The 26,137-nt window shown below is 68.3% G+C and overlaps 1 protein-coding gene across 1 annotated transcript; it reads right to left on the bottom strand.

The window, feature by feature from the left end:
• Positions 1-1,797: 1,797 nt before the first annotated feature.
• CAMTA2 (calmodulin binding transcription activator 2) lies at positions 1,798-25,020 on the bottom strand. The gene is given in 26 exon segments (XM_065569305.1): positions 1,798-3,079; positions 3,351-3,425; positions 4,236-4,429; positions 6,356-6,376; positions 6,572-6,643; positions 7,288-7,519; positions 7,798-7,988; positions 8,266-8,400; positions 8,402-8,574; positions 8,667-8,724; positions 8,726-8,932; positions 9,324-9,402; positions 9,488-9,645; positions 9,647-9,667; positions 10,934-11,052; positions 16,082-16,216; positions 16,912-17,038; positions 17,169-18,037; positions 18,819-18,959; positions 19,161-19,314; positions 20,006-20,077; positions 20,289-20,424; positions 20,559-20,626; positions 21,097-21,200; positions 21,781-21,890; positions 24,867-25,020. Coding segments are annotated over 25 exon segments (3,636 nt in total). The 5' UTR covers positions 21,812-21,890; positions 24,867-25,020; the 3' UTR covers positions 1,798-3,015.
• Positions 25,021-26,137: the final 1,117 nt, after the last annotated feature.

The following is a 26,137-nucleotide window of genomic DNA, read 5'->3' on the forward strand; positions in this document are numbered from 1 at the left end:
GGGGCATTAAAGGGGCGGTTCAACCCCTCCTCCCCCCGCCGACTTAAAGGGGAGGCGCAGGGCACTCGGGGGGAGGGGTTAGCGGGTGGAAGGACGCAGCCCCTCCCCTTCCCGGACTCCTGGGTCCCCAGGTTGAAGACCCCTCCGCCCCCATTGACCCATCAGTTCCCGGGCTGGGATTACACCCCCCCCCCGGCAGCAACCCCCCCCTCGTTAACCCCCAGTCCTGCAGCGGCGAGTCCCGCGGGGTAACGACCCCCCCCGGGCTCCGTGTCCGTCCCGCGGCGGTGAGTCCCGCGGGGTAACGAGCCCCCCCCAGGCTCCGTGTCCGTCCCGCGGCGGTGAGTCCCGCGGGGTAACGAGCCCCCCCTGGGCTCCGTGTCCGTCCCGCGGCGGTGAGTCCCGCGGGGTAACGAGCCCCCCCCAGGCTCCGTGTCCGTCCCGCGGCGGTGAGTCCCGCGGGGTAACAAGCCCCCCACAGGCTCCGTGTCCGTCCCCCGGCGGTGAGTCCCGCGGGGTAACAAGCCCCCCACAGGCTCCGTGTCCGTCCCCCGGCGGCGAGTCCCGCGGGGTAACAAGCGCCCCCCAGGCTCCGTTTCCGTCCCGCGGCGGTGAGTCCCGCGGGGTAACGAGCCCCCGCCAGGCTCCGTGTCCGTCCCGCGGCGGTGAATCCACTGGGGTCACGAGCCCCCCCCCCCCCCGGGCTCCGTGTCCGTCCCCCAGCCGCGAGTCCCGCGGGGTAACGAGGCACCCAAGCCACCCCCCCCAGGCTCCTTGTCTGTCCTGCAGCAGCGAGTCCCCCGGGATAACGAGGCACCGGGCCGCCCCCCGGGCTCCATGTCCGTCCCGCGGCGGTGAGTCCCCCGGGGTAACGAGCCCCGCCCCCCGCGGGCTCCGTGTCCGTCCCCCAGCCGCGAGTCCCGCGGGGTAACGAGGCACCCAAGCCACCGCCCCCAGGCTCCTTGTCTGTCCTGCAGCAGCGAGTCCCCCGGGATAACGAGGCACGTCCCGCGGCGGTGAGTCCCCCGGGATAACGAGGCACCCGGCCGCCCCCCCGGGCTCCATGTCCGTCCCGCGGCGGTGAGTCCCCCGGGGTAACGAGGCACCCCCCTGCGCTCCGTGTCCCTCCCACGGCAGCGAGGCCCCCTGGGTAAGGAGGCGCCCGGCTGCCCCCCGGGCTCCGTGTCCCTCCCACGGCGGCGAGTCCCCCGGGGTAACGAGGCACCCCCCTGCGCTCCATGTCCGTCCCGCGGCGGCAAGTCCCCCGGGGTAACGAGGCACCCCCCTGCGCTCCATGTCCGTCCCGCGGCGGCGAGTCCCCCGGGGTAACGAGGCACCCCCCTGCGCTCCATGTCCGTCCCACGGCAGCAAGTCCCCCAGGGTAACGAGGCACCCCCCTGCGCTCCGTGTCCATCCCACGGTGGCGAGGCCCCCTGGGTAAGGAGGCGCCCGGCCGCCCCTCAGGCTCCGTGTCCCTCCCGCGGCCCCCCACATCACACTGACTTCGTTTTTTTTTCCTTTTTAATGTAAATTTATACAAACAAACCCATGCAAAAGGTTAGAAACGTGGGGGACAGACATTTCGGGGAGAGTGTGGGGGGGGCAGGGTGAACAGCACAGGGGGGGTGTTTTAATTTTTACCAGCATGCAGCTCTTCCCCCCCGCGCCGTGGAGAGCCCGAGCGGCTTTAAGATTTGTTTTTAAATATATTCTTCAGTATAATTTTTATTTTGTTTAGGGTCCCCCCCACCAATATATTACAACTATGTACACAAGGTGTGTGTGTCTGTGTGCATGAGGGGGCGGGCAGGGGTGGGGGGGACACAGGCTTTATACAGCAAGCAGGGAACATGGGGGGGCAACCTGGGAGGCTCCACCCCCCCTGCTCCCCCGATAGCACATCTGTAATATATACACAGCGGCCCCAGCGAGGGGGAAATGACCCACTGAAGGGCTCCCGGGGGCCGACCCAGACCAGCGGGAGGGTCTGGCGAGGGCAGGGATAGGGGGCTCGGGGCGTTAGGAGGGCTGGGCTCAGGGTCCCTTTAAGAAGAGGCCCAGCAAGGCTGTGGGGAGCAGGGACCCAGAGGCTGGGTGCTGCAAAGCCCCATAGGATGTAGTTCTCAGCCCCACCCCCGGCCCTGTGGGGTGGGGGGTGTGTGTGTGGGTGAAGACCCTGCAGCTGGGGACAGGTCAAGCACATAAGGCTGAATGAGTACTTAAAGGGCCCTGTTTGCAGAGGGCTGGGAATGAGCCAGCAAGAGAACCCAGGAGTCCTGGCTCCCAGCCCCCCGGCTGTAACCCACCAGCCCCCACTCCCCTCCCAGAGCCGGGGAGAGAACCCAGGAGTCCTGGCTCCCAGCCCCCTGCGCTAACCCACCAGCCCCCACTCCCCTCCCAGAACCGGGGAGAGAACCCAGGAGTCCTGGCTCCCAGCTCCCCCTGCTCTAACCACCAGCCCCCACTCCTCTCCCAGAGCCGGGGAGAGAACCCAGGAGTCCTGGCTCCCAGCCCCCGCTGCTCTAACCCACCAGCCCCCACTCCTCTCCCAGAGCCAGGGAGAGAACCCAGGAGTCCTGGCTCCCAGCCTGGGCGGGGGGTAACTTGGCACAAAGATCCGGTGAAATGAAGGGGGCAGCGGAGGGATATGGGGGTACAACAGATGGTACCTCAGTTCTGAAGAGACATTCCCCCCCCCACCCCGCATGGCTGCATCATCCCCTTCAGGCCAACTCAGGTGAGCCCCCTTGGCGTGAGGAGCGAGCCAGGACCCCCTCCAATCTGCTTCCCTCCAGCCACTCTCTATTGCACAATTGTTAAGACAGGGGGGGCCCTGCACCCCCCCCAGGGGAGGCCACGCTCCGTCGCCGCCGGGGCTTAAGACTCCATCATCACAGTTTCAGAAGGGGAGCGAAGGTGGGGGCGGCCGGCCAGCCGGCCCCGGATGCCTGGGTTCCCGGTGTGGCTGCCCCAAGCTTTGGCGGGCCGCAGGCGGGGGGGGCAGAGGGGGCAGCGCTAAGTGGCCAGACCTCGCTTCTGTAAACTTTCCACCTCTTTGCTTTGCTTTAGTTCCTTCATCCTGTGGGGGGCACAGAGAAATAGGCGGTAAGGTGGAGGGTTCCCAATGACCCCCCCAAACTTCAATCCCACCCCATGGGGTGTCCCCCACACCCCGATTACAGCCTGGGAGCACGGATGCCCATGCACCTTCCTCCTTTCATGCCACCTCATCCACCAGCCCCTCCAATGAGCCAGATTCCCACACCCAGCGCATCCTGCCCCATCCCTCTGCGGGGGGCGCTCCCACCTCCATCCTCGACTGCCCCCGCGTCTCCCCCCGGCCGCCATACCTGTGCCGGCAGCGACGCAGGAACCGCATGATCTTACGGGCGGCCTGGTCCTGCTTCTTCGTGAGGAAAGTGCCCCTGGGGAGAGACAAAAGAAGAAGCGAAGGTGGAGCAGGGCAGATGGTCATAGAGAGACCCCTTGCTGATGCGGCCAGCTCTGGGGCGGGGCGGCCGGTTACCCAGCGACCCCTCGCCCGGCGCTGAGATGTGCCCACCTCTGGGGCAGGGCGGCCGGTTACCCAGGGACCCCTCGCCCGGCGCTGAGACGCAGCCACCTCTGGGGCGGGGCGGCCGGTTACCCCAGTGACCCCTCGCCCGGTGCTGAGATGCACCCACCTCTGGGGCGAGGTGGCCCGAGCCAATGCCAACTAGATCTGTGGGATCTTTTCATAGCCAGAGAGGTGACAGGAGCCAGTGGGGATAGGGAGCAGCCCCCCCCCCACACTAACCCACCAGCTCCCACCCCCCTCCCAGAGCAGGGGAGAGAACCCAGGAGTCCTGGCACCCAGCCCCCCCTGCTCTGACCCATCAGCCCCCAGTTCCCTCCCAGAGCCGGGGAGAGACCCCAGGAGTCCTGGCTCCCAGCCCCCCCTGCTCTGACCCAGCAGCCCCCACTCCCCTCCCAGAGCCAGGAGAGAACCCAGGAGTCCCTGGCTCCCAGCCCCCCCTGCTCTAACCCACCAGCTCCCCACTCCCCTCCCAGAGCCAGGGAGAGAACCCAGGAGTCCTGGCTCCCAGCCCCCACTGCTCTAACCCACCAGCCCCTACTCCCCTCCTAGAGCCGGGGAGAGAACCCAGGAGTCCTGGCTCCCAGCCCCCGCTGCTCTAACCCACCAGCCCCCCACTCCCCTCCCAGAGCCGGGGGAACCCAGGAGTCCAGGCCCCTACTTCATCTTGTGCTGCATGGTGGCGGAGGCCCGGTGGCCCTGTTTCAGCTTCTCGTACTCCTTGTAGCTGCGGTAGTACTGCTGGATCAGCACGGCGGCCCGGCGGCTCTGCTGGAACTTCTTCTGCTCGTAGTAGCTGCGGAACTTGCTCTGGATCAGAATGGCCGCCTGCGTCATCTTCTTATACAGCGCGTACTGCGGGGGAGCAGCGGGGTCAGCGGGGGAACCAGAGCCCTCCCCTCCCAGAGCCGGGGGGAACCCAGGAGTCCTGGCTCCCACCCCCCTGCTCTAACCCGCCAGCCCCCACTGCCCTCCCAGAGCCGGGGAGAACCCAGGAGTCCTGGCTCCCACCCCCCTGCTCTAACCCACCAGCCCCCACTGCCCTCCCAGAGCCGGGGAGAGAACCCAGGAGTCCTGGCTCCCAGCCCCCCTGCTCTAACCACCAGCCCCCACTGCCCTCCCAGAGCCGGGGAGAGAACCCAGGAGTCCTGGCTCCCAGCCCCCCTGCTCTAACCCACCAGCCCCCACTCCCCTCCCAGAGCCGGGGGGAACCCAGGAGTCCTGGCTCCCACCCCCTGCTCTAACCATCAGCCCCCACTGCCCTCCCAGAGCTGGGGGGAACCCAGGAGTCCTGGCTCCCACCCCCTGCTCTAACCACCAGTCCCCTCTCCCCTCCCAGAGCCGGGGGGAACCCAGGAGTCCTGGCTCCCAGCGCCCCCGCTTGCTTGCATATATATATTTGGTTTATTGTAAGAGGTTTACAGATGTATATTAACGTGCGTTCAGCTGTAACGCAAGGCCATATGCTGTATGTTAAGGTAAGGCAAAGTCAGCATCTATGTCAGGGGCTCTCCCCTAGACAGACAGAGAACTGCACAGGGGGCTGCACGTCTGTACCCTCAGATTGAACCGCTACCCCACCAGGAAAGAACCGAAAGAACAGGGAGAACAACAGTAGCGTGTGTGTATGATCGACTCGTCATGAATAGGTCTGTACATGTCAGCGACACGCCAGCCTACGGAGTAAGGGGACCCTGACGTTTCTGTGGATGGGGAGCGGAGGAGGAAGGATTTCCGGCCCCTGTGGGGCCCCACCTCGCGAGAGAGGCTGGATTGGTTTTTCTTAAGCTCCCTATGTTCCAAGGGGCCGCGGCTGTGCTTGGCTTCCCAGAGCTTTTGCTCTTCATTTTGGGGGGTCGGTTTGGATCTTACGGTGAAGCGAGTTAAGTAAACTGGATATTCGTGTCGCTAGCTCTGAGCTCCAGCTCCTCCTCCGCTCTGCGCCTCTCGCTCAGGAACAGAGGAGACTGAACGGCCAGGGGCGAGGCTGGGCCTGTCTCTCCCCACCGGGTGACCAGGGAAGGGGGGGAGTCGATGAACCAAAGCTTTGGAGCCTATAGTAGCCTAGTCCCACATGGACCTTCTGACTAGCAGGAAAACAAAGGTAACTTTGTAAGTGGGAAATGTCCCCATTTCATTACTACTTCATTGTATCTGACTCAAAGGTCTTTAAGGCCGTATCGGTCTCAGTGGGAGCTTCCTGGCACAGCCCCGCGGGCTCCTTTGTAAACTCTGTGGAGCCTGATTCAGGACAAGAACCTTATTATCTTCGAATCAAACGGACTGGCGAGCCCAAAACCCGCATTATCCAACTTAATAATATTAACCTTATACATCAGGCAACACCTCCCAGAGCCGGGGAGAGAACCCAGGCGTCCTGGCTCCCAGCCCGCCCAGCCCCCACTCCTCTCCCAGAGCCGGGGAGAGAACCCAGGAGTCCTGGCTCCCAGCCCCCCCCGCTCTAACCCACCAGCCCCCACTCCTCTCCCAGAGCCGGGGAGAGAACCCAGGAGTCCTGGCTCCCAGCCCCCCCCTGCTCTAACCCACCAGCCCCCACTCCCCCTCCCCAGAGCCAGGGGGAGAACCCAGGAGTCCTGGCTCCCAGCCCCACTGCTCTTACCCACCAGCCCCCACTCCCCCTCCAGAGCCGGGGAGAGAACTAGCAGCTCACACCCCTCCCTGCAATCAGCGTCCCCCCACATCCACACACCAGCCTGGAGACCCCACCCCACCCCAGCCCCCTATTCCCCACAGGGTCACCCGAGCCCTCCTGCTTGTTACCTTCAAAGCGATCCACGTGAGCTTGCGAGACAGAGAGAGAAGAGGTATGTTAGTGGGAGTGGGGGGCGCTCCCGGGCCGAGACCCGATGGACTCGGCTCACATGGGCACCAGGCTACAGCCCAGCTCAGGCTGGCCCACAGCTCCCAGGGCAGCCCCCCACCTTGGGGCCCCGGAAGGGCAGCACAGGGGGTGGGGGGTCCCCAGCTGGGAGTTACCTGCTTATACTTGCGGTAACATCGCTGGATCACAGCCGCCGCCGTCTCCTGTTGCTCCTTCAGCCGGCGGCCCTGGGGGGAGAGGGGAGTGAGGGGGGGGCAGAGACAGAGCTGGGGGGGCAGGTCCCTGGCACCCGGGGACGGTGGGATGCGGGGGAGAGGGCTATCCTGTTGCTGGGCAGGGTGGTAAGGTGAGTGATGCTTGTTGCCATGGCGAATTCCCCGTTGCCAGGGGACCGTACATGGAGATGCCTGTTACCATGGGGAATTTCCCGTTGCCAGGAGACAGTACAAGAGACATGGAGATGCCTGTTGCCATTGGGAATTCCCCGTTGCCAAGGGATTGTACATGGAGATGCCTGTTGCCATGGGGAATTCCCAGCTGCTGGGGACCATACATGGAGATGCCTGTTGCCATGGGGAATTTCCCGTTGCCAGGGGACAGTACAAGAGACATGGGGATGCCTGTTGCCATGGGGATTGTACATGGAGATGCCTGTTGCCATGGGGAATTCTCAGTTGCCGGCGACCGTACATGGAGATGGCTGTTGCCATGGGGAATTCCCAGTTGCCAGGGGACCGTACACGGAGATGCCTGTTGCCATGGGGAATTCCCAGTTGCCGGGGAACCAGGCAGCAGCCTAGGGAAAAGTGCAGGATTCCCATAGGCAGAGGAGGATGGAGGGAGAGGGCGGACGCCCGTTGCCAGGAGGTACCTTGTACTTGCGGAAGGCGGTCTGGATGACGCGGGCGGCCTCATAGAGCTCCCGCTGCTCGTGGTCGGACAGTGTCAGCAGCGCAAACTCGCTCTCCATCTTCCCGTTGGCCGAGGCGTTGAGGAACTCAGCCCAGCTGGCGGCCGTGGAGGGCGGGGGCAGCCGGTCGAAGGGCAGCTCCCCGAGCGGGGCCTGCAGGGGGCTGAGACACACCCGGGACGAGGACATCGGCCTGGGGAGGCAGGGGGGTCATGAGACAGACCCCAGCCACCCCGGCGCCCCCTAGAGGGGACTGGCCCCTGCCCCATTCCCCGCCCCCCTGAGCCGGCCAGTCCCCGCCCTGGGGCCGGGTGGGAGCCGGCGCCCCCTAGAGGGGACAGGCCCTGCCCCATTCCCCGCCCCCCTGAGCCAGCCAGTCCCTGCCCTGGGGCCGGGGGGAAGCCGGCACCCCCCAGAGGGGACAGGCCCCTGCCCCATTCCCCCGCCCCCCTGAGCCGGCCAGGCCGGTACCTGTGCTGGGAGCCGCTGGGCAGCTGGTCCACGTTCTCCAGGTAGCCGGCCAGCCAGGACATGGTCTCGCTCAGGCCCATGTTCCCGCTTCGCTCCCGCAGCGGCACCTCGGCTGCGGAGCTGAAACCCTCCTGCTTGATGTGCTCCGGCGTCGCCTCGATGATCTGCTTCGCCAGCGTGATCATGTCCACCTGCAGGGGGGGAGCCCGGACGCCTGGGTTCTCTCCCCAGCTCTGGGAGGGGAGTGGGGACTGGTGGGTCAGAGCAGGGGGGGCTGGGAACCAGGACTCCTGGGTTCTCTCCCTGGGCTCTACCACTGCTAGTGACTTGGGGCCAGTCAATTTGCCTCTGTTTCTTTCTTTACCATAGGGAGAAGGGGTGGCCCCCCAATCATAGCCCATCCCCCCACATAGTCCCCAAGCCTTTCACCCCCACCCCCCAGCCATCCCGTCCACCAGCCCCCGGTACCTGGAGCACGTCAGGGGCCGGCAGGTACCCCTCGTTCTCCGCGTTTTCCTCGTAAGCCAGCAGCTCCGGTTCGGGGGGGCCCTCGTAGTCCATGAAGAAGGAGGGGGAGCAGCGCAGGCCGGGCGGGCTGGGGGGGGGCCGGCAGGTACCAGCCCTCGGGGGGCGGGCCGAAGTCCATGGCGGCCTCGGGTTCGGGGCTGCCAGCAGGCGAGTCGCGCAGGGCTGAGGCGCTGGAGTAGGCCGAGGTGACGGAGCCAGAGCCGTCCGACAGCTCCGAGGGTGAGGAGACGCTGCTCACCGTGCTGAGCCCTGGGGCGAGGGATGGGAGGGGGGTCAGTGAGCAGGGGGGGAACCAGCCCCCTCCCCCCCGTCCCCCCACACCCTCAGGGGCGGCGCGGTACCTGTGTCGGGGCTGGCGGAGAGCGGGGAGGGGATTCGCAGACCCTCGGCTGGGCAGGGGCGGCCCCCAGCCCTTGTCTCCGGCTCCCCCGGGGGTCGGCTCCTGACGCTGCAGCTCCTCCAGGCGGGCGGCGAGGGCCACGTGGCCCCGGGAGCGGGCCACGGCCAGGGGCAGCCGGCCCAGCGAGTCTGGGATGGAGAGGGCCCGGCCGTCCCAGCGGTACAGCAGCAGGGCCGCGTCCAGGTGGCCCAGGGCGCAGGCCCACATCTGGGGGGGCGAAGGGGGAGAGAACAGAGTGCTAGGGAGTGCAGTGGGGCAGGGAGCGGGGCGGGGGGCTCAGCAGGGGGGCGCTCTCCCCTGGCAGGCGGGGCTGGCCCCAGGGCGGCGCTAAGGGGTGCTTTGGGGCAGGGAGCGGGGCGGGGGGGCTCAGCAGGGAGCGCTCTCCCCTGGCAGGCGGCGCTGGTCCCAGGGCGGCACTAGGGGGCGCTGTGGGGCAGGGAGCGGGGCGGGGGGGGCTCAGCAGGGGGCGCTCTCCCCCGGCAGGCGGGGCTGGGGCGCTGTGGGGCAGGGGGGTCAGCGGGGTCACCCACCCCACCCTCGAGACTGCATCTCTGGGATCCCTCCCCTCGGGGCCTGTCCCCCCAAATCCTCCCCTCACCAGGGGGGTGCAGGAAAAGTGGTCGACGTTCAGGGGGTCGACTTCCTGCTCCAGATCGAGGCTCTCGGCACGGAGGTTCCTGCAGAGAAATCCCAAGCGTTACGGGGTGGAGAACGGGTCGGGGCTCCACCCCCCCGGGCCCCGCGTCAGCCTGGGGAACTCACCGCCACTTGATGAGCGTCTCGATGAGCCGGGCATAGCCCTGGGCAGCTGCCAGGTGCAGCAGGGTCATGCCCCGGAAGCTGATGTCATGGATCAGGGTGTCGGAGTGGAGCCAGGAGGAGCGAGACATCATCTTCTCGCACAGGGCCACGATGCGCTCCCTCGAAGGAGTCCGACGCGGCCTGTGGGGAGAGCGCAGGGTCCCTGGAACCGGCCGCCCCGCCCCAGAGGTGGGCGCGTCTCAGGGCCCGGGCGAGGGGTCCCCGGGTAACCGGCCGCCCCGCCCCAGAGGCGGGCGCGTCTCAGTGCCAGGCGAGGGGTCCCCGGGTAACCGGCCGCCCCGCCCCAGAGGTGGGCGCATCTCAGCGCCAGGCGAGGGGTCTCTATGGCCATCTGCCACACATCCCCTCCGCGAACCACTTGTGGCCCCCCCCGTCTCGATTTTCCCCTCGCTCAGGCTGGAAAGAATGCCTGGCCTGCCCTGGCCTGGCGGGCTGGAAAATGCCTCTGTAATCCCCCCACCCCGGAGCGAGCTGAGCCCGCGACATCCGAGCTGCCACCGCCACCCGGCTAAAATTAACCCCCCTCGGGACGGGGCCCCAAAATAGCAACACAGATAAAGGCTTAAGGGGGCAGTGACGTCAGGCTGGGCAGAGCGGGGGGGGGGGGGGTGGAAGGGCTGATGGGAGATGGTGGAGGCCAAGCAGGACCCTGGGGACATGTGGGGGCAAGTGTAGGGAGGGTGCAGGGAGACCTGGCTCCGAGCCCCCCCCCCCCCGCTCTAACTCACCAGCCCCCACTCCCCTCTCAGAGCTGGGGAGAGAACCCAAGAGTCCTGGCTTCCAGCCCCTCCGCCTACCCGCCAGCCCTGCCCCCCTCCCCTCCCAGAGCCGGGGAGAGAACCCAGGAGTCCTGGCTCCCAGCCCCCCCCGCCTACCCACCAGCCCTGCCCCCCTCCCCTCCCAGAGCCGGGGAGAGAACCCAGGAGTCCTGGCTCCCAGCCCCCCCCACCCACCCACCAGCCCCTGCCCCCCTCCTCTCCCAGAGCCGGGAAGAGAACCCAGGAGTCCTGGCTCCCAACCCCCGCCTCTACCCGCCAGCCCCGCCCCACTCCCCTCCCAGAGCCGGGGAGAGAACCCAGGAGTCCCGGCTCCCAGCCCCCGCTGCTCTAACCCACCAGCCCCGCCCCCCTCCTCCCCCTGAGCCGGGGAGAGAACCCAAGTGTCCGGGCTCCCAGTCCCTGGAACTCCCGGGCGTTTTGCACAGTAACTGACACGAGCTATTCTAACCCCAGCCTCCCCCAGGACACTTGACAATAACTAATCTGCACCAGTACCCGTGAGAGACCCTATAATAACAAACAAAGCAAAATACCTCCCAGGAGACCCTACGATAACCCAGCCCCAGCGGCTCTCTCCCAGGAGAATCCGGGCCCCGGGGGATCTCACCTGCGTGTGGGGGGTCTCCCCCACGGCCCCCTGTTGCTGCTGTGAGGAAGCCGTCATCTCTGCCATCCGCTTCTCCATCTGCTCCAGGCGCTCCAGGATCGACATCCTGAACTGGTTATCTGGGGGCAGGGGGCGTGTGTGAGACACGACACCCCACTCCCCCTGCCGGAGCCGGAATCCAGGAGTCCTGGCTCCCAGCCCCCCCCGCTCTAACCCACCAGCCCCCCCCCCCCGAGCCGGGGATAGAACCCAGGAGTCCTGGCTCCCAGCCCCCTGCTCTAACCCACCTGACCCCGCTCACCTCCCAGCGCCAGGGAGAACCCAGGAGTCCTGGCTCCCAGCCCCCCCTGCTCTAACCCACCAGCCCCCACTCCCCTCCCAGCGCCAGGGAGAACCCAGGAGTCCGGGCGGGCGGCTGAGTGGAGCACCCTGCTGTATGTCGGGATTAGCTGGTTAATTTCCGGGGCCAGTAGAACGAGGTCGGGCAGCTAATCAGGGTGGTGGGTGGATTAGCCTGTCAGCCCCCCCCCCCCCCAGCCCTCCGCTGAGTCCCACCCCCAGGGCGGAGCCCAGTCAGCCCCCCAGCTGGGAGTGGAGCTGGGGGGGGGGCCGCGCTGTTCTGGGGGGGGCATTCCCAGCATGTGGCTGTCCTTAGGCACCTCCATCCAGCCTGCCCCCCGCGCCGCACCATGTGCCCCCTTCCAGCCCCCCACTGTGCCCCATCCCTCCGCCCTGCACCCCACAATCCAGCCCATCCCTTCCACTGCTGCACCCCACCCCCCACTGCACCCCAGTCTAGCCCTATCCTCCCCCGCTGCACCCCACAATCCAGCCCATTCCTCCCCCCTGCACCCCAGCCCCCACTGTACCCCAGTCCAGCCCATCCCTCCCCACTGCACCCCACAATCCAGCCCCATCCCTCCCCCACTGCACCCCAGTCCATCCCATCCCTCCCCAATGCACCCCAGTCCAGCCCAATCCTCCCCCGTTGCACCCCACAATCCACTGCATCCTCCCACAATCCAGCCCCATTCCTGCCCTGCTACGCCCAACAATCCAGCCCCATCTCTCCTCTGCTGCCCCCCACAATCCAGCCCCATACTCCCCTTCCCAACCCACCCGGGTACTCCCCAGACAACCCCGCCCCCCCCCGCAGTGGGGGCATTGGGGTTCACTAGTGCCCTGTGCCACACGGACCCCCAGCCCCCCAACCCCGGTACCTTCCTTCTCCATAGGTCTGGGCAGACGGGCCAGGAGCGCCAGCTCCTTGCAGGAAGGGGAATTTCCTGGCAGGGATGGGGGGGGGAGGGGCTCCCCCCACCCACCCACGTGCATGCAGGAATGAAGGGGGGCAAGCAGGGAGCAGGGTGGAATTACCAGCCAGGACTCCTGGGTCCCAACGGCACGGGAGAGAACCAACCGCTCCCCCAAAACTTCCCCAAGAGGCGGTGACATCTTGGGGGGGGCGGGCAGGGGATTCCCCCCCGCCCTGAGCCCCTGGGCGTCTGCCCGTCTCCCGCCCACAGCCCAGCCAGCCGTGCTCTGCCCCCTCCCAACTCTCAATGGGACCGAAATAGCTACGGGGAGGGAGGGCTGCCCCCCCAACAGCCACCCTCCCTGAGCTCACCAGGGCGGCTGTTAACCCTGTCCTGCCCGGCTGGGGGCGGGGCGCAGGAAGAGGTGGAGATGTCATGGGGTGCGTGGTGTACGTGGTTAGGGTGTGTGACTGTCTATGGGGGTGTCTGGGGATAGGGTGTACGACTGTGTGCGGGTAGAATGTGATATTGTGCGGTGTGCGACTGTGCGCACATGGGAGTCCGGGGAATGACGTGGAATTGAGTGCCAGTGGCTGGGGTAGGGTGTGACGATGTGCGTGGCTGTCCAGGAGTAGGGACTGCAATTGTGCGGTGTGTGACTGTGCACGCAGGAGTCGTGGGGGGGGGGGGGCGGGGGGGGAGAAGGACGTGGTACTGGGCATCTGCAATCTCAGGAACCCCTCGCCCAGCACGGAGATGCAGCCACCTCTGGGGCGGCCGGTTCCCCGGAGACCCCTCGCCCGGTGCTGAGACTTGCCCACCTCTGGGGCGGGGCGGCCAGTTCCCCGGAGACCCCTTGCCCGGCGCTGAGATGCGCCCACCTCTGGGGCGGGGCGGCCGGTTCCCCGGAGACCCCTTGCCCGGCGCTGAGATGCAGCCACCTCTGGGGCGGGGCGGCCGGTTCCCCGGAGACCCCTCACCCGGTGCTGAGACGCGCCCACCTCTGGGGCGGGGCAGCCAGTTCCCTGGAGACCCCTCGCCCGGTGCTGAGACGCGCCCACCTCTGGGGCGGGGCAGCCAGTTCCCCGGAGACCCCTCGCCCGGTGCTGAGACGCGCCCACCTCTGGGGCGGGGCAGCCAGTTCCCCGGAGACCCCTCGCCCTGTGCTGAGATGCGCCCACCTCTGGGGTGGGGCGGCCGGTTACCCAGGGACCCCTCGCCGGGCACGGAGACGCAGCCACCTCTGGGGCGGGGCAGCCGGTTACCCAGGGACCCCTCGCCCGGCGCTGAGATGCGCCCACCTCTGGGGCAGGGCGGCCAGTTACCCAGGGACCCCTCGCCCGGCACGGAGATGCAGCCACCTGTGGGGCGGCCGGTTCCCCGGAGACCCCTCGCCCGGTGCTGAGACGTGCCCACCTCTGGGGCGGGGCGGCCGGTTCCCCGGAGACCCCTTGCCCGGCGCTGAGATGCAGCCACCTCTGGGGCGGGGCGGCCGGTTACCCAGGGACCCCTCGCCGGGCACGGAGACGCAGCCACCTCTGGGGCGGGGCGGCCAGTTCCCCGGAGACCCCTCGCCCGGCGCTGAGATGCGGCCACCTCTGGGGCGGGGCGGCCGGTTACACAGGGACCCCTCGCCTGGGGTGAAACTGCAACTCATTCTAGGGTGGAGCACAGCTGCTATTTCAGAAGCTGGTCTCTATTCCCAGGGCGGGGTTCCAGGGAGCTCCGCCCGGACACCGGGGTTCACACCTCAGGAGGACGGGGCCGTGTGCCGGGATGCTGCATGCGGGGGATTCTCCAGAGACGCCCCCCCGCCCCAGCCCCACCCCGTCACAGGCAGCGTGGAACAAAGCCAGGTGTCTCCTTACAGCCGGCCTAGGGGTATTCTAGGGCTGCTGACTCACGGCCCTGGAAACCAGGCCCCCGGTCCCACCCCCACTGGAAATCCCGCCCCACAGGCAGGGGCCAGGGCAGGCGCCTGGACACCACACCGGGGATCCTTCCACTGACCAGGGAGTGGGGCAGAGTCAGGGGTCTGGGGGCTCGGACTCCTGGGTTCGATCCCCGGCTCTGGGAGGGGAATGGGGGCTGGTGGGTCAGAGCAGGGGGGGGCTGGGAGCCAGGACTCCTGGGTTCTCTCCCCGGCTCTGGGAGGGGAGTGGGGGCTGGTGGGTTAGAGCAGGGGGGGGCTGGGAGCCAGGACTCCTGGGTTCTCTCCCCGGCTCTGGGAGGGGAGTGGGGGCTGGTGGGTTAGAGCAGGGGGGGGCTGGGAGCCAGGACTCCTGGGTTCTCTCCCCGGCTCTGGGAGGGGAGTGGGGCCTGGTGGGTCAGAGCAGGGGGGGCTGGGAGCCAGGACTCCTGGGTTCTCTCCCCGGCTCTGGGAGGGCAATGGGGCCTGGTGGGTCAGAGCAGGGGGGCTGGGAGCCAGGACTCCTGGTTCTCGCCCCCAGACAGCATGGGGAGGCAGGGGGCCTGTACCAGACCTCCTCCCGTCTGCCCCATGGTGATGTAAATTTGCTCCTGGGGGTTGTGTGTCAGTCCCCTGGCTTCCCTGTCACCCCCCTACACACCCCATGGCCCAGCATCCACCTGCCCCCTCCCTCCCCAATGCAATCCCAAAGCCACCCACCCCGCACCGCCCAGCAGGGGCAGAAGGACCGCCAGGGGTGCGGTGGGGCAGGGGGCTCGGCAGGGGGCGCTCCCCTCATACTTGGTGTCAACCCCATCGCCCCAGGACTTCCCTCCAGAGCTGAAAATAAATCCAGGCGTCCCGAGGAACTCCCAGCAGCAGTTTCACTCACACAGAGCCCTCACCTTCACTTCCTCTCCTAAACTCTGGTGCACCGCTGCTGTCAGAAACTGGCCCCGCCCTGCCCCAGAGGTGGGCGCATCTCAGCGCCAGGTGAGGGGTCCCCGTGTAACCAGCCGCCCCGCCCCAGAGGTAGATGCATCTCAGTGCCGGGCGAGGGGTCCCCGTGTCACCAGGCGCCCCACCCCAGAGGTAGATGCATCTCAGTGCCGGGCGAGGGGTCCCCGTGTCACCAGGCGCCCCGCCCCAGAGGTAGATGCATCTCAGTGCCGGGCGAGGGGTCCCCGTGTAACCAGGCGCCCCACCCCAGAGGTAGATGCATCTCAGTGTTGGGAAGGGATCTCTCCCCGTTTTGGAGGTGGGGCAGGGAATTGTCTGGGCCTGTTACATCCGACCCAGCTGCTCTATACACACATTCCTGGAGTGTCATGTGTATGATTGGCCCCCTTCCCCTCCCCCCCCAAAACACCCCACACCCCATCCTCCCCCACCGCAGACACCCGTTTGCTGAGATCCACTATGCAGGGCAGTAGTGCTGCCCCCTGCTGGCCCTACCTGGACGAGCTCTCGCCTTCTGGCTGGCACTTGGGGGGAGGGGGGACCCCATGATTCACCACTCAGCTCCTGCTCTAACCCACCAGCCCCCACTCCCCTCCCAGAGCCGGGGAGAGAACCCAGGAGTCCTGGCTCCCAGCCCCCCCTGCTGTAACCACCAGCCCCCACTGCCCTCCCAGAGCCGGGGAGAGAACCCAGGAGTCCTGGCTCCCAGCCTCCCCTGCTCTGACCCACCAGCCCCCACTCCCCTCCCAGAGCTGGGGAGAGAACCCAGGAGTCCTAGCTCCCAGCCCTGCCCCATCCCTGCAACCCTCTGGAAACTGGTGGGGGAGGAGACAGGCTGCTGCCCTGGGCCCCAAGGCCCCCACCCCACAATCTTTCCTCCCCCCCTTACTACTCCCCCCACCCCCTGAAAACCCTCAGCACTGGCTCCCAGCCCCACGGTCTTCCCCTCCCCACACGAACCCACAGCAGCCACCGCCCCCTCCCCCCCCCCCCCCCCCCCCCGCAATCCGGCGTCCCACTCACCGTCCAGGGAAAGCCAGTCCAGCTGGGTGCTGGGCAGTGCCAGGAACTCACGGCCCCTGTACTCAAACAGCACCGAGGCGGAGACCAGCCGGGCGTCGCGGGCCACCTGCAGGGCCACCAGCCCGGCCTCGTGGGCTACGGGAGGAGGGGGACAGTGAGAGGGGGCAGCACGAGGTAGTGCCCACCCTGGGGCCGGGTGGGAGCTGGCGCCCCCCAGAGGGGACAGGCCCCTGCCCCAGTCCCCGCCCCCCTGAGCCAGCCAGTGCCTGCCCTGGGGCCGGGTGGGAGCCGGCGCCCCCCAGAGGGGACAGGCCCCTGCCCCAGTCCCCGCCCCCCTGAGCCAGCCAGTCCCCGCCCTGGGGCCGGGTGGGAGCCGGCGCCCCCTAGAGCGGACAGGCCCCTGCCCCAATCTCCCCCCCCCCCCCGCCCCCAGTGTGACGAACTGGGACTGTTCTTGCTGTGGTCTGTGAATGCTGACAGGGGAGTGTGGCTAGGATAGTCTGCACTGGGGGATGGGAGACGGACCGAGGGAGAATACCTGAGCGTGTAACATGAGAACCCAGGAAGGGGTTAGAGGCCAGGTGACACCTTGGCCCAGGAAGCTGAACAAAGGCTGGGGAGAGAGTTTCAGAGCTGGCTGGTGGAAGGGCTGGGAGGCAGACGGGGCTCTGACCTCCTGGGGGGGGGGGGGGGGGGTTTGGAGTGTCCTGTGGTCTGTGCCTGGAAGACCTGTCCCCCCACACTCTGTGACACCGAGCCAGCCAGTCCCCGGAGCCGGCACTCCCAGAGGGGACAGGGCCCTGCCCTACTCCCTGCCCCCCGTCCCGTACCGGGGCAGTAGCAGCGCAGGACCCCCGACTGGATCAGCGTGGCTGGCACGGCCAGCCGATCGAAGAGACAGGTGTACGAATCCGTCTCCTCCGTCCACGGCCCCGTGATCAGCACCTTGACGCCGCCCTGCGGTGAAGCGAGGAGTTAACGGGGGGGGGGGGGGGTGTCGCGGGGCCGGATGCCCCACTGGCTGGTGCGGAGGAAGGGGCAGAACTCCCGATCCCAGCCCCCCACCCCCTGCCCACGCCCCGCTCACCTCAGGGTAGGACCAGTCCGGCGAGAAGTCGGTGATGGTGACCAGCGTCTCCGGTGCTGCCGTGCCCCCCGGGGGGGCAGCCTCACTGGGGGCGTCGGGCAGGGCCGGGCGCGGGGGGCTGCTCCCCTCCCCGGCCCCGGCCCCCTCCGTCATGAGCTCGGAGATGAGGCTGTCCAGGGAGAGGCCGAAGGGCAGGTCCGGCCCCCCTGCGGCCCCCGTCTGGATGATGGAGTACAGCTCGTCCGGCAGCTGCTCGCCGGCCCCACCGCCGGGCCGGGGCCCCCCCGTCTCCATGGGCGTCTCCCCGGAGGGGGGCCGGACGCCCCCCCGCCCCGGCGCCCCCCCGTCATCCTGGATGAAGAAGCGGTTGCCGGCCGGGGGCGGCTCCGGGACCCGGCGCCCGTAGGTCTGGCCCCGGGCGGGGCTGTTGAGGAAGCAGTCGGGGTCGAAGGCGCCCGAGCCGGCCTCCCCGGTCTCCATGCTGGCCTCCAGGTTCTGGGACAGGACCAGGCCGGGGCCTGGCAGCAGGGCCAGGCCCGGCGGGTCGCCTGCCACCAGGTGCTGGCTGGGCGTGAGGGCCAGCGGCTTCTCCAGGCCGGTCATCACCAGGACGGCGCTGCTGGGCAGCCCCACAGACAGGGCCACGGCGGACGAGGGCCGGGGGGCGTCCGGGGAGGAGGAGGGGGGCTCGGCGGCGGGCGCCAGGGGCTCCTTCCGGTCGGGCTTGACCAGCTCCGGCTCCGGCTTGGGCTCGGCCAGGCGTGGCGGGTCGGGGGGGGCCGGGGCCGGGCAGGGCCGCGCCTCCACCTTCGGGGAGATGATGCGGTGCTTGGTGCTGCTGCATTTGTGCGGGACATGCCCCGGGCTGCCTGTGAGACGGACAGACATGCACGTGAGGGACGGACAGACAGCGGGGCCACAGGGGGGTCAGACAGAGTGACAGAGACAGCGGGGCCACGGGGGGGACGTACGGACAGGGGGATGGGCCGCGGGGGGGACGGACGGATGGACAGACGGATAGAGGCTGCGAGTCTCCAGCTCGTACCCCCCCGGACGGACACCAGCCTCTGCTCCCCACCCCCGCCGACGGGATCTCAGGGGAGCTGCCCTGGACGGGGAAGGGGAGGGCAGATCTGGGCATATGGGGGGGACAGAGATGGAGCAGTTCCTGCGTTCATGGCAGCAGTGCCCCCCATCCGCCACTAGGGAGCGCTGGCAGCCCCCTGAGAAGCCAAAGGGAGAGATGGGATCTCAGCGAGGGACAGCACGGGGAGGGGAGTGGGGGCCAGGACTCCTGGGTTCTCTCCCCGGCTCTGGGACGGGAGTGGGGGCTGGGAGCCAGGACTCCTGGGTTCTCTCCCCGGCTCTGGGAGGGGAGTGGGGGCTGGTGGTTAGAGCAGGGGGGGCTGGGAGCCAGGACTCCTGGTTTCTCTCCCCGGCTCTGGGAGGGGAGTGGGGGCTGGTGGTTAGAGTAGGGGGGGCTGGGAGCCAGGACTCCTGGGTTCTCTCCCCGGCTCTGGGAGGGGAGTGGGGGCTGGTGGTTAGAGTAGGGGGGGCTGGGAGCCAGGACTCCTGGGTTCTCTCCCCGGCTCTGGGAGGGGAGCGGGGGCTGGGAGCCCGGACACCTGGGTTCTCTGGGGGGGCACTGACCGAGGGTGCTGCTGCAGAGGCAGGCGTGGGTGCGGGGCAGGGGCTTGGCCTGGTGGCTCTCGAGGATCTGCTGCACCAGCTGCTCGATGGAGAACTCCGTGGTCCCGTTCCCGTTGCTGCAGGTCCACTTTATCCCATGAACTGGGGGGGGAGCACACAGAGACTCGGGGGGGGAACGAGCCAGCCGGGCCCCCCCCAGCGCACGAGGGGCTGGCCCGCACCCTGCCTGCCCCACAGCCGCCTCGCCGGTCCCCCGGCCTGCCCCACAGCCCCCCCGCTGGGGCCCTTCCCCCGCCCCCGTGCCCCCCACTCCCCGCTCCCCCCCCGGCACCTCCTCCTTACACATGGGCTTGAGCTGGCTCACCAGCTCCTCCTTCGACCACTTGAGCCAGTCCTTGCGGTCGCTGTTGATGGAGCAGAGGATGGGCCCGCAGAGCTTCGCGCAGTCCTCCAGCGCCGGCACGTTCAGGTAGTGCACCAGCACGATGTCGGGATTCTGCGGGGGCGGGGGGCGTCAGGACACCGGGGTTCCTGCCCCCGGGAGGGGAGGGGGGCTGGGAGCCAGGACGCCTGGGTTCTCTCCCCGGCTCTCGGAGGGGAGTGGGGCTGGTGGGTTAGAGCAGGGGGGGGCTGGGAGCCAGGACTCCTGGGTTCTCTCCCCAACTCTCGGAGGGCAGTGGAGGCTGGTGGGTTAGAGCAGGGGGGCCGGGAGCCAGGACTCCTGGGTTCTCTCCCCAGCTCTGGGAGGGGAGTGGGGGCTGGTGGTTAGAGCATGGGGGGCTGGGAGCCAGGACTCCTGGGTTCTCTCCCCGGCTCTGGGAGGGCAGTGGAGGCTGGGAACCAGGACTCCTGGGTTCTCTCCCCGGCTCTCGGAGGGCAGTGGAGGCTGGGGGGTTAGAGCAGGGGGGGGCTGGGAACCAGGACGCCTGGGTTCTCTCCCCGGCTCTCGGAGGGCAGTGGAGGCTGGGGGGTTAGAGCAGGGGGGGCTGGGAGCCAGGACTCCTGGGTTCTCTCCCCGGCTCTTGGAGGGCAGTGGAGGCTGGGGGGTTAGAGCAGGGGGGCTGGGACCTTGCGAGACCTGCGGGATCTCTTTTCGGAGCCCTCGCAGCTTGGTTTTAGGTGCTTTAATAGTGACCCTTGAGCCTGCCCCCCCCCACCAGACCCCCCCCCCAGGCCCCCCCCCGTACCTGCAGCAGCCAGTAACAGCGGCGGTGGAATGTGGGGACGATGGACGAGTGGACGTAGCAGCCGTAGAGACACTGCGGGAAGATGGGGGGATGCTCAGCATTGGGGAGGGGGAACTGGGGCCCCCCAACGCGCAGTGGGTCCTGCTGACACCACAGCCAGCCCCCCCCGCTCCTCCCCCCAGACTCCAGCCTGCCCCACAGGCTCCCACACCCTACAGCTGTGACCCGACCCCGGGTTTCCTCTCCTCGCCCCCTGCCCCCAAGCCCCGCCCCCCAGACCTACCTCCATCCCCTGCACCTTCAGCTTCATGTGGTCCTCCCGCGTGGTCTTCCCGTCCTTGCGTTTCTTCCAGCAGTACCCGTCCTTGCGGTACTTCACCTTCTTCCGGTTGTACAGGATGATGGAGCCGTTCTGGGGGCTGGCACCGGGGAGGGGTGTCACCGCAGGGAGCCACAGAGCCCCCCCAAACACACACACACACACAACAGCCCCCCAGCCTCTCCCTCCCCTGCCCCAGGCTCCTCCCAGCCCCCTTCCCCACTGGCCGCTCACCGGGTCTTGGGGGAGCAGGACAGCCACTCCTCGTGCCGCTCGAAGGTGATGAGATAGGAGGCGATTTCCTGCAATGCACCAGCACCCGCGGGTCAGGGTCGGGGAGGAGGTGGCCCCACAGACAGCTCATGGGGCGGAGACAGGTCTGCTGACCAGCAACTCACTTCAAGTGGGACAGGCCCCTGCCCCATTCCCTGCCCCCCTGAGCCAGCCAGTCCCCGTCCTGGGGCCGGGTGGGGGCCAGCGTCCCCTAGAGGGGACAGGCCCCTGCCCCATTCCCCGCCCCCCTGAGCCGGCCAGTCCCCGCCCTGCGGCCGGGTGGGAGCCGGCGCCCCCTAGAGGGGACAGGCCCCTGCCCCATTCCCCGCCCCCCTGAGCCAGCCAGTCCCTGCCCTGGGGCCGGGTGGGAGCCGGTGCCCCCTAGAGGGGACAGGCCCCTGCCCCATTCCCTGCCCCCCTGAGCCAGCCAGTGCCCGCCCTGGGGCCAGGTGGGAGCCAGCGCCCCCTAGAGGGGACAGGCCCCTGCCCCAGTCCCCACCTCGTTGGTATTCCAGCGCAGTCGCTCCTTGGGGAGCGCAGGGCATTTGGGCAGACACTCCACCAGCTTCTTCGGCAAGAAAAGCTTCAAGTGGTGGCTCTTCTCTGCAGAGAGGGAGAGTTACAATCAGGTATCGGAGACGGTGCTGGAGCCCGGACGCGGACGCCTGGGGTCTCTCCCCGGCTCTGGGAGGGGAGCGGGGGCTGGTGGGTTAGAGCAGGGGGGGCTGGGAGCCAGGACTCCTGGGTTCTCTGCCCGGCTCTGGGAGGGGAGTTGGGGCTGGTGGGTTAGAGCAGGGGGGGCTGGGAGCCAGGACTCCTGGGTTCTCTCCCCGGCTCTGGGAGGGGAGTGGGGGCTGGTGGGTTAGAGCAGGGGGGGCTGGGAGCCAGGACTCCTGGGTTCTCTCCCTGGCTCTGGGAGGGGAGTGGGGGCTGGTGGGTTAGAGCAGGGGGGGCTGGGAGCCAGGACGCCTGGGTTCTCTCCCCGGCTCTGGGAGGGGAGGCTGGTGGGTTAGAGCAGGGGGGGCTGGGAGCCAGGACTCCTGGGTTCTCTCCCTGGCTCTGAGAGGGGAGTGGGGGCTGGTGGTTAGAGCAGGGGGGGCTGGGAGCCAGGACTCCTGGGCTCTCTCCCCGGCTCTGGGAGGGGAGTGGGGGCTGGTGGGGGTCCCACCCCACACGGACTAACCGGAGAGCTCTGTGGTTTCCTTGTTATTCATGGTCGGGGCCTGGCGCTGGACAACTAGAGCTCCGGGCCTGGGGGGCTCATCTCATGGCGCGCAGGGGAACGGCTCAGACCTGGGAATGGAAGAGCAGGACGACACAGATTCAGCCGCAGCCAGGGCACAACCCATCCCCCCACCGGGCACTCACCAGCCCAGAGCCACGGGCCCATCCGGCCTGGCCTCCGCTGCCTCCCCACATCCACTCCGAGCCATCACCTGCCTTTCTCCCTCCACACCACGGCACCCAGTGCTGCCACATGAAAGGCAACCACCTCTGGGGCGGGGCGGCTGGTGACACAGGGACCCCTCGCCCGGCGCTGAGATGCAGCCACCTCTGGGGCGGGACGGCTGGTGACACAGGGACCCCTCGCCCGGCGCTGAGATGCGCCCACGTCTGGGGCGGGGTGGCCGGTTACCCAGGGACCCCTCGCCTGGCACTGAGACGCGCCCACCTCTGGGGCGGGGCGGCCGGTTACACAGGGACCCCTCGCCTGGCACTGAGATGCGCCCACCTCTGGGGCGGGGCGGCCGGTTACACAGGGACCCCTCGCCTGGCGCTGAGATGCCCCCACCTCTGGGGCGGGGCGGCTGGGCAGGGTTAGAGCAGGGGGGGGCTGGGAGCCAGGACTCCTGGGTTCTCTCCCCGGCTCTGGGAGGGGAGTGGGGGCTGGTGGGTTAGAGCACGGGGGCTGGGAGCCAGGACTCCTGGGTTCTCTCCCTGGATCTGGGAGGGGAGTTGGGGCTGGTGGGTTAGAGCACGGGGGCTGGGAGCCAGGACTCCTGGGTTCTCTCCCCGGCTCTGGGAGGGGAGTGGGGGCGGGTGGGTTAGAGCAGGGGGGCTGGGAGCCAGGACTCCTGGGTTCTCTCCCCGGCTCTGGGAGGGGAGTGGGGGCGGGTGGGTTAGAGCAGGGGGGCTGGGAGCCAGGACTCCTGGGTTCTCTCCCCGGCTCTGGGAGGGGAGGGGGGGCTGGTGGGTTAGCACAGGGGGCTGGGAGCCAGGACGCCTGGGTTCTCTCCCCAGCTCTGGGAGGGGAGCCGGGGCTGGTGGGTTAGAGTGGGCGGGCGGGCGGGCAGGGCTGGGAGCCAGGGCCCCTGTACAAGGAGAAGCCTTGTGCTTTGAGATCCTAGCGGGGGTTTGTAGGGACAGACTCTTCCCTCAGCCCCGTGCAGTTGCCCTTTTAATGAGCCGCCAGCTGCAGGTTGCAGCCCGGCCCCTCCCCGGCCCAAGTGCAAGGAGGTTCCTGCCCCCCCCTTCCACCCCCCCCCCCCCGGGAGCAGAGCCAAGGGGAAGTGACTCGGGCTGGGTCACCGAGGCACCCTGGGAACCCCGGGGAAGCCACTCGAAAACAGGCCAGGAAGAGGAAAGCCCCTCCCAGCACCAGGGAGAGAACCCAGGCATCCTGGCTCCCAGCCCCCCCTGCTCTAACCCACCAGCCCCCACTCCCCTCCCAGCACCGGGGAGAGAACCCAGGCGTCCTGGCTCCCAGCCCCCCCTGCTCTAACCCACCAGCCCCCACTCCCCTCCCAGCACCGGGGAGAGAACCCAGGAGTCCTGGCTCCCAGCCCCCCCTGCTCTAACCCACCAGCCCCCACTCCCCTCCCAGCACCGGGGAGAGAACCCAGGCGTCCTGGCTCCCATCCCCCCCTGCTCTAACCCACCAGCCCCCACTCTCCTCCCAGAGCCGGGGAGAGAACCCAGGAGTCCTGGCTCCCAGCCCCCCCTGCTCTAACCCACCAGCCCCCACTCCCCTCCCAGCACCGGGGAGAGAACCCAGGTGTCCTGGCTCCCAGCCTCCCCGGTCTAACCCACCCGCCCCCACTCCCCTCCCAGAGCCAGGGAGAGAACCCAGGAGTCCTGGCTCCCAGCCCCCCCCCCCCGGTCTAACCCACCAGCCCCCACTCCCCTCCCAGAGCCAGGGAGAGAACCCAGGAGTCCTGGCTCCCAGCCCCCCCGGTCTAACCCACCAGCCCCCACTCCCCTCCTAAAGTTCAGCGCCGGGCAAAGGGTCCCTGGGTAACCAGCCGCCCCGCCCCAGAGGTGGCCGCATCTCCATGCCGGGCGAGGGTCTCTCTGGGGGGACTACGTGGGGGGGGCGCGAGGGCTCTGGCAGGGCAGCATCCCCTGGCATTTCCCCCACGTGCTCCCCGATCCCGGCTGGGGGGTCCATGCCCAACACATGGCTCCAATGCCCCCCACCTCCAGCCCCACAGACCTCCCCTGCCCAGCATCCCCTCCCTTCCACCCCCTGCCCCCCGCCAACAGCTGCAGACCCCCAGCATCCACCTGCCCCCTATGCCCCCAATCCCCCCACCCCTCCAGTGCACCTCCAACCCAGCACCCGCTCCCTGCCACCCACTCCCTCTGCCTACCCCACACAAGCCCTCCACACCTCTAATGTCCCCCACAATGCACCTGCTATCACACCCCCAGCATCCACCTGCCCCCCACAACCCCAGCAGGCTCTTACTGTCTGACAGACCCCCTCACAACCCCCCAATGCACCTGCCCCCCACACCCCTACCAGCCCCTCCCTGCCCCACAGAACTCCCTGCACACCCAGCATCCGCCTGCCCCTCCACCCCAGCAGCCCCTCCCTGCCCCACAGACCCCCAATGCATCTGCCCCCCACACTCCCAGCAGCCTGTCCCTACCCCACAACCCCCCACACCCCGTCCCACATCCGCAGCATGTACCCGCCCCCCACCAGCCCCTCCCTGCCCCCCACACCCCCTCCAATCCCTCTCTGCCCCACAGACCCCACTCGCACGGCCACCCCCTCTCCCTGCCCCACAGACCCCCCCACATCCCCAGCATGCACCAGCCCCCCCCACCCTCTCCCTGCCCCACAGCCGGAGCATGCACCAGTCCCCCCCACACCGTCTCCCTGCCCCACAGACCCCTCCGCACCCCGAGCATGCACCAGCCCCCCAAACACCCTGTCCCTGCCCCCCACCCGCAGCATGCACCAGCCTCCCCACACCCTGTTCCTGCCCCACAGGCCCCCCCAGATGCACCAGCCCCCGCGCTGGGACCCCCCCGGGCCGGTACCTGCCGGGGCTCCACCGCCTCCGCCCGCGCCGCCGCCGGCCGCCATCGCCCCGCACAGCCCCAGGCCCGGCCCCGCCGCCCACTGCGTGTGAGCGCAGCGCGCACGGGGGGCGGGGCGCCGTGCGCCGGGGGCGGGGCCGAGCGGCGGGGCGGGCGCTATAGCGCCGTATGGACCGCGGGGAGGTGGTCTCTGTGGGGCCCGGCCGTATAGACCGTGGCGCCTTGTTCTCTATGGGGCCCGGCCATATGGACCATGTCACATGGGTCTCTATGGGGCCTGCCTTTTCGACCGCGGCATGTGGGTCTCTATGGGGCTCGGCCATATGGACCATGTCACATGGGTCTCTGTGGGGCCTGCCTTTTCGACCGCGGCATGTGGGTCTGTATGGGGCTCGGCCATATGGACCGCGGAACGTGGTTCTCTACTTTGCCCGCCTTATGGACCGCAGCATGTGGTTCTCTGTGGGACCCAGCCATATGGACCGTGGCGCGTGGGTCTCTGTGGGGCCCGGCCGTATGGGCCACAGCGTATGGTTCTCTGTGGGGCCCGGCTGTATGGACCGCAGCATATGGTTCTCTGTGGGACCCAGCCATATGGACCGTGGCACGTGGGTCTCTGTGGGGCCCGGCCGTATGGGCCACAGCGTATGGTTCTCTGTGGGGCCCGGCTGTATGGACCGCAGCATATGGTTCTCTCTGGGGAATTTGCACCTCTCCGCATGGATTGAGCTGGAAGGCTGAGTCGGATGAGGTAATCTGCACTTTTACCACGCGTGCCAGGCCTTCCCGGGGCTGCTCAGTGCCTGGTTTTCATCCCCGTGTGTGTTTCCTTGGGGTGTTTGGGGTGTTTGGTTTTTTCCTTCTTGCTGGTCGACAAGCCAAAAAGGCTTGTGCTGCCCGGAGGAAATGACTGCAAACCTGGAGTAACTGGCAACCCTTTGTGCCCCTTACCATGTGTTGGCAGCGCTGCCCAGACCCCGACTGAGATCGGGGACGCCCTTGTGCTGGGCATGGGACAGACACCTAGCAAGGAACAGACCCTGCCTGGAAGACCGGGATGCGGCCAAGCAAGGCAGGGGAGAACAGAAGGATTATCGTTTTAAGGTGGGAAACGGACGGCTGGCAGCGTTTTCAAAACCACACCAGTGATTTAGGAAGTCCAAGTCCTCCCGGAAAGTCAACGTGGCCCGGGATGGTCCGTTCTCGCCACACCCTGCCGCCTGGAAACCAAAGCGGCCCTCCTGTTCAAATCCCCCACCCTCACGGCCAGC

This window comes from Chrysemys picta, chromosome 16 (assembly GCF_011386835.1).
Source record: "Chrysemys picta bellii isolate R12L10 chromosome 16, ASM1138683v2, whole genome shotgun sequence".
NCBI classification, from domain to species: Eukaryota; Metazoa; Chordata; order Testudines; family Emydidae; genus Chrysemys; species Chrysemys picta.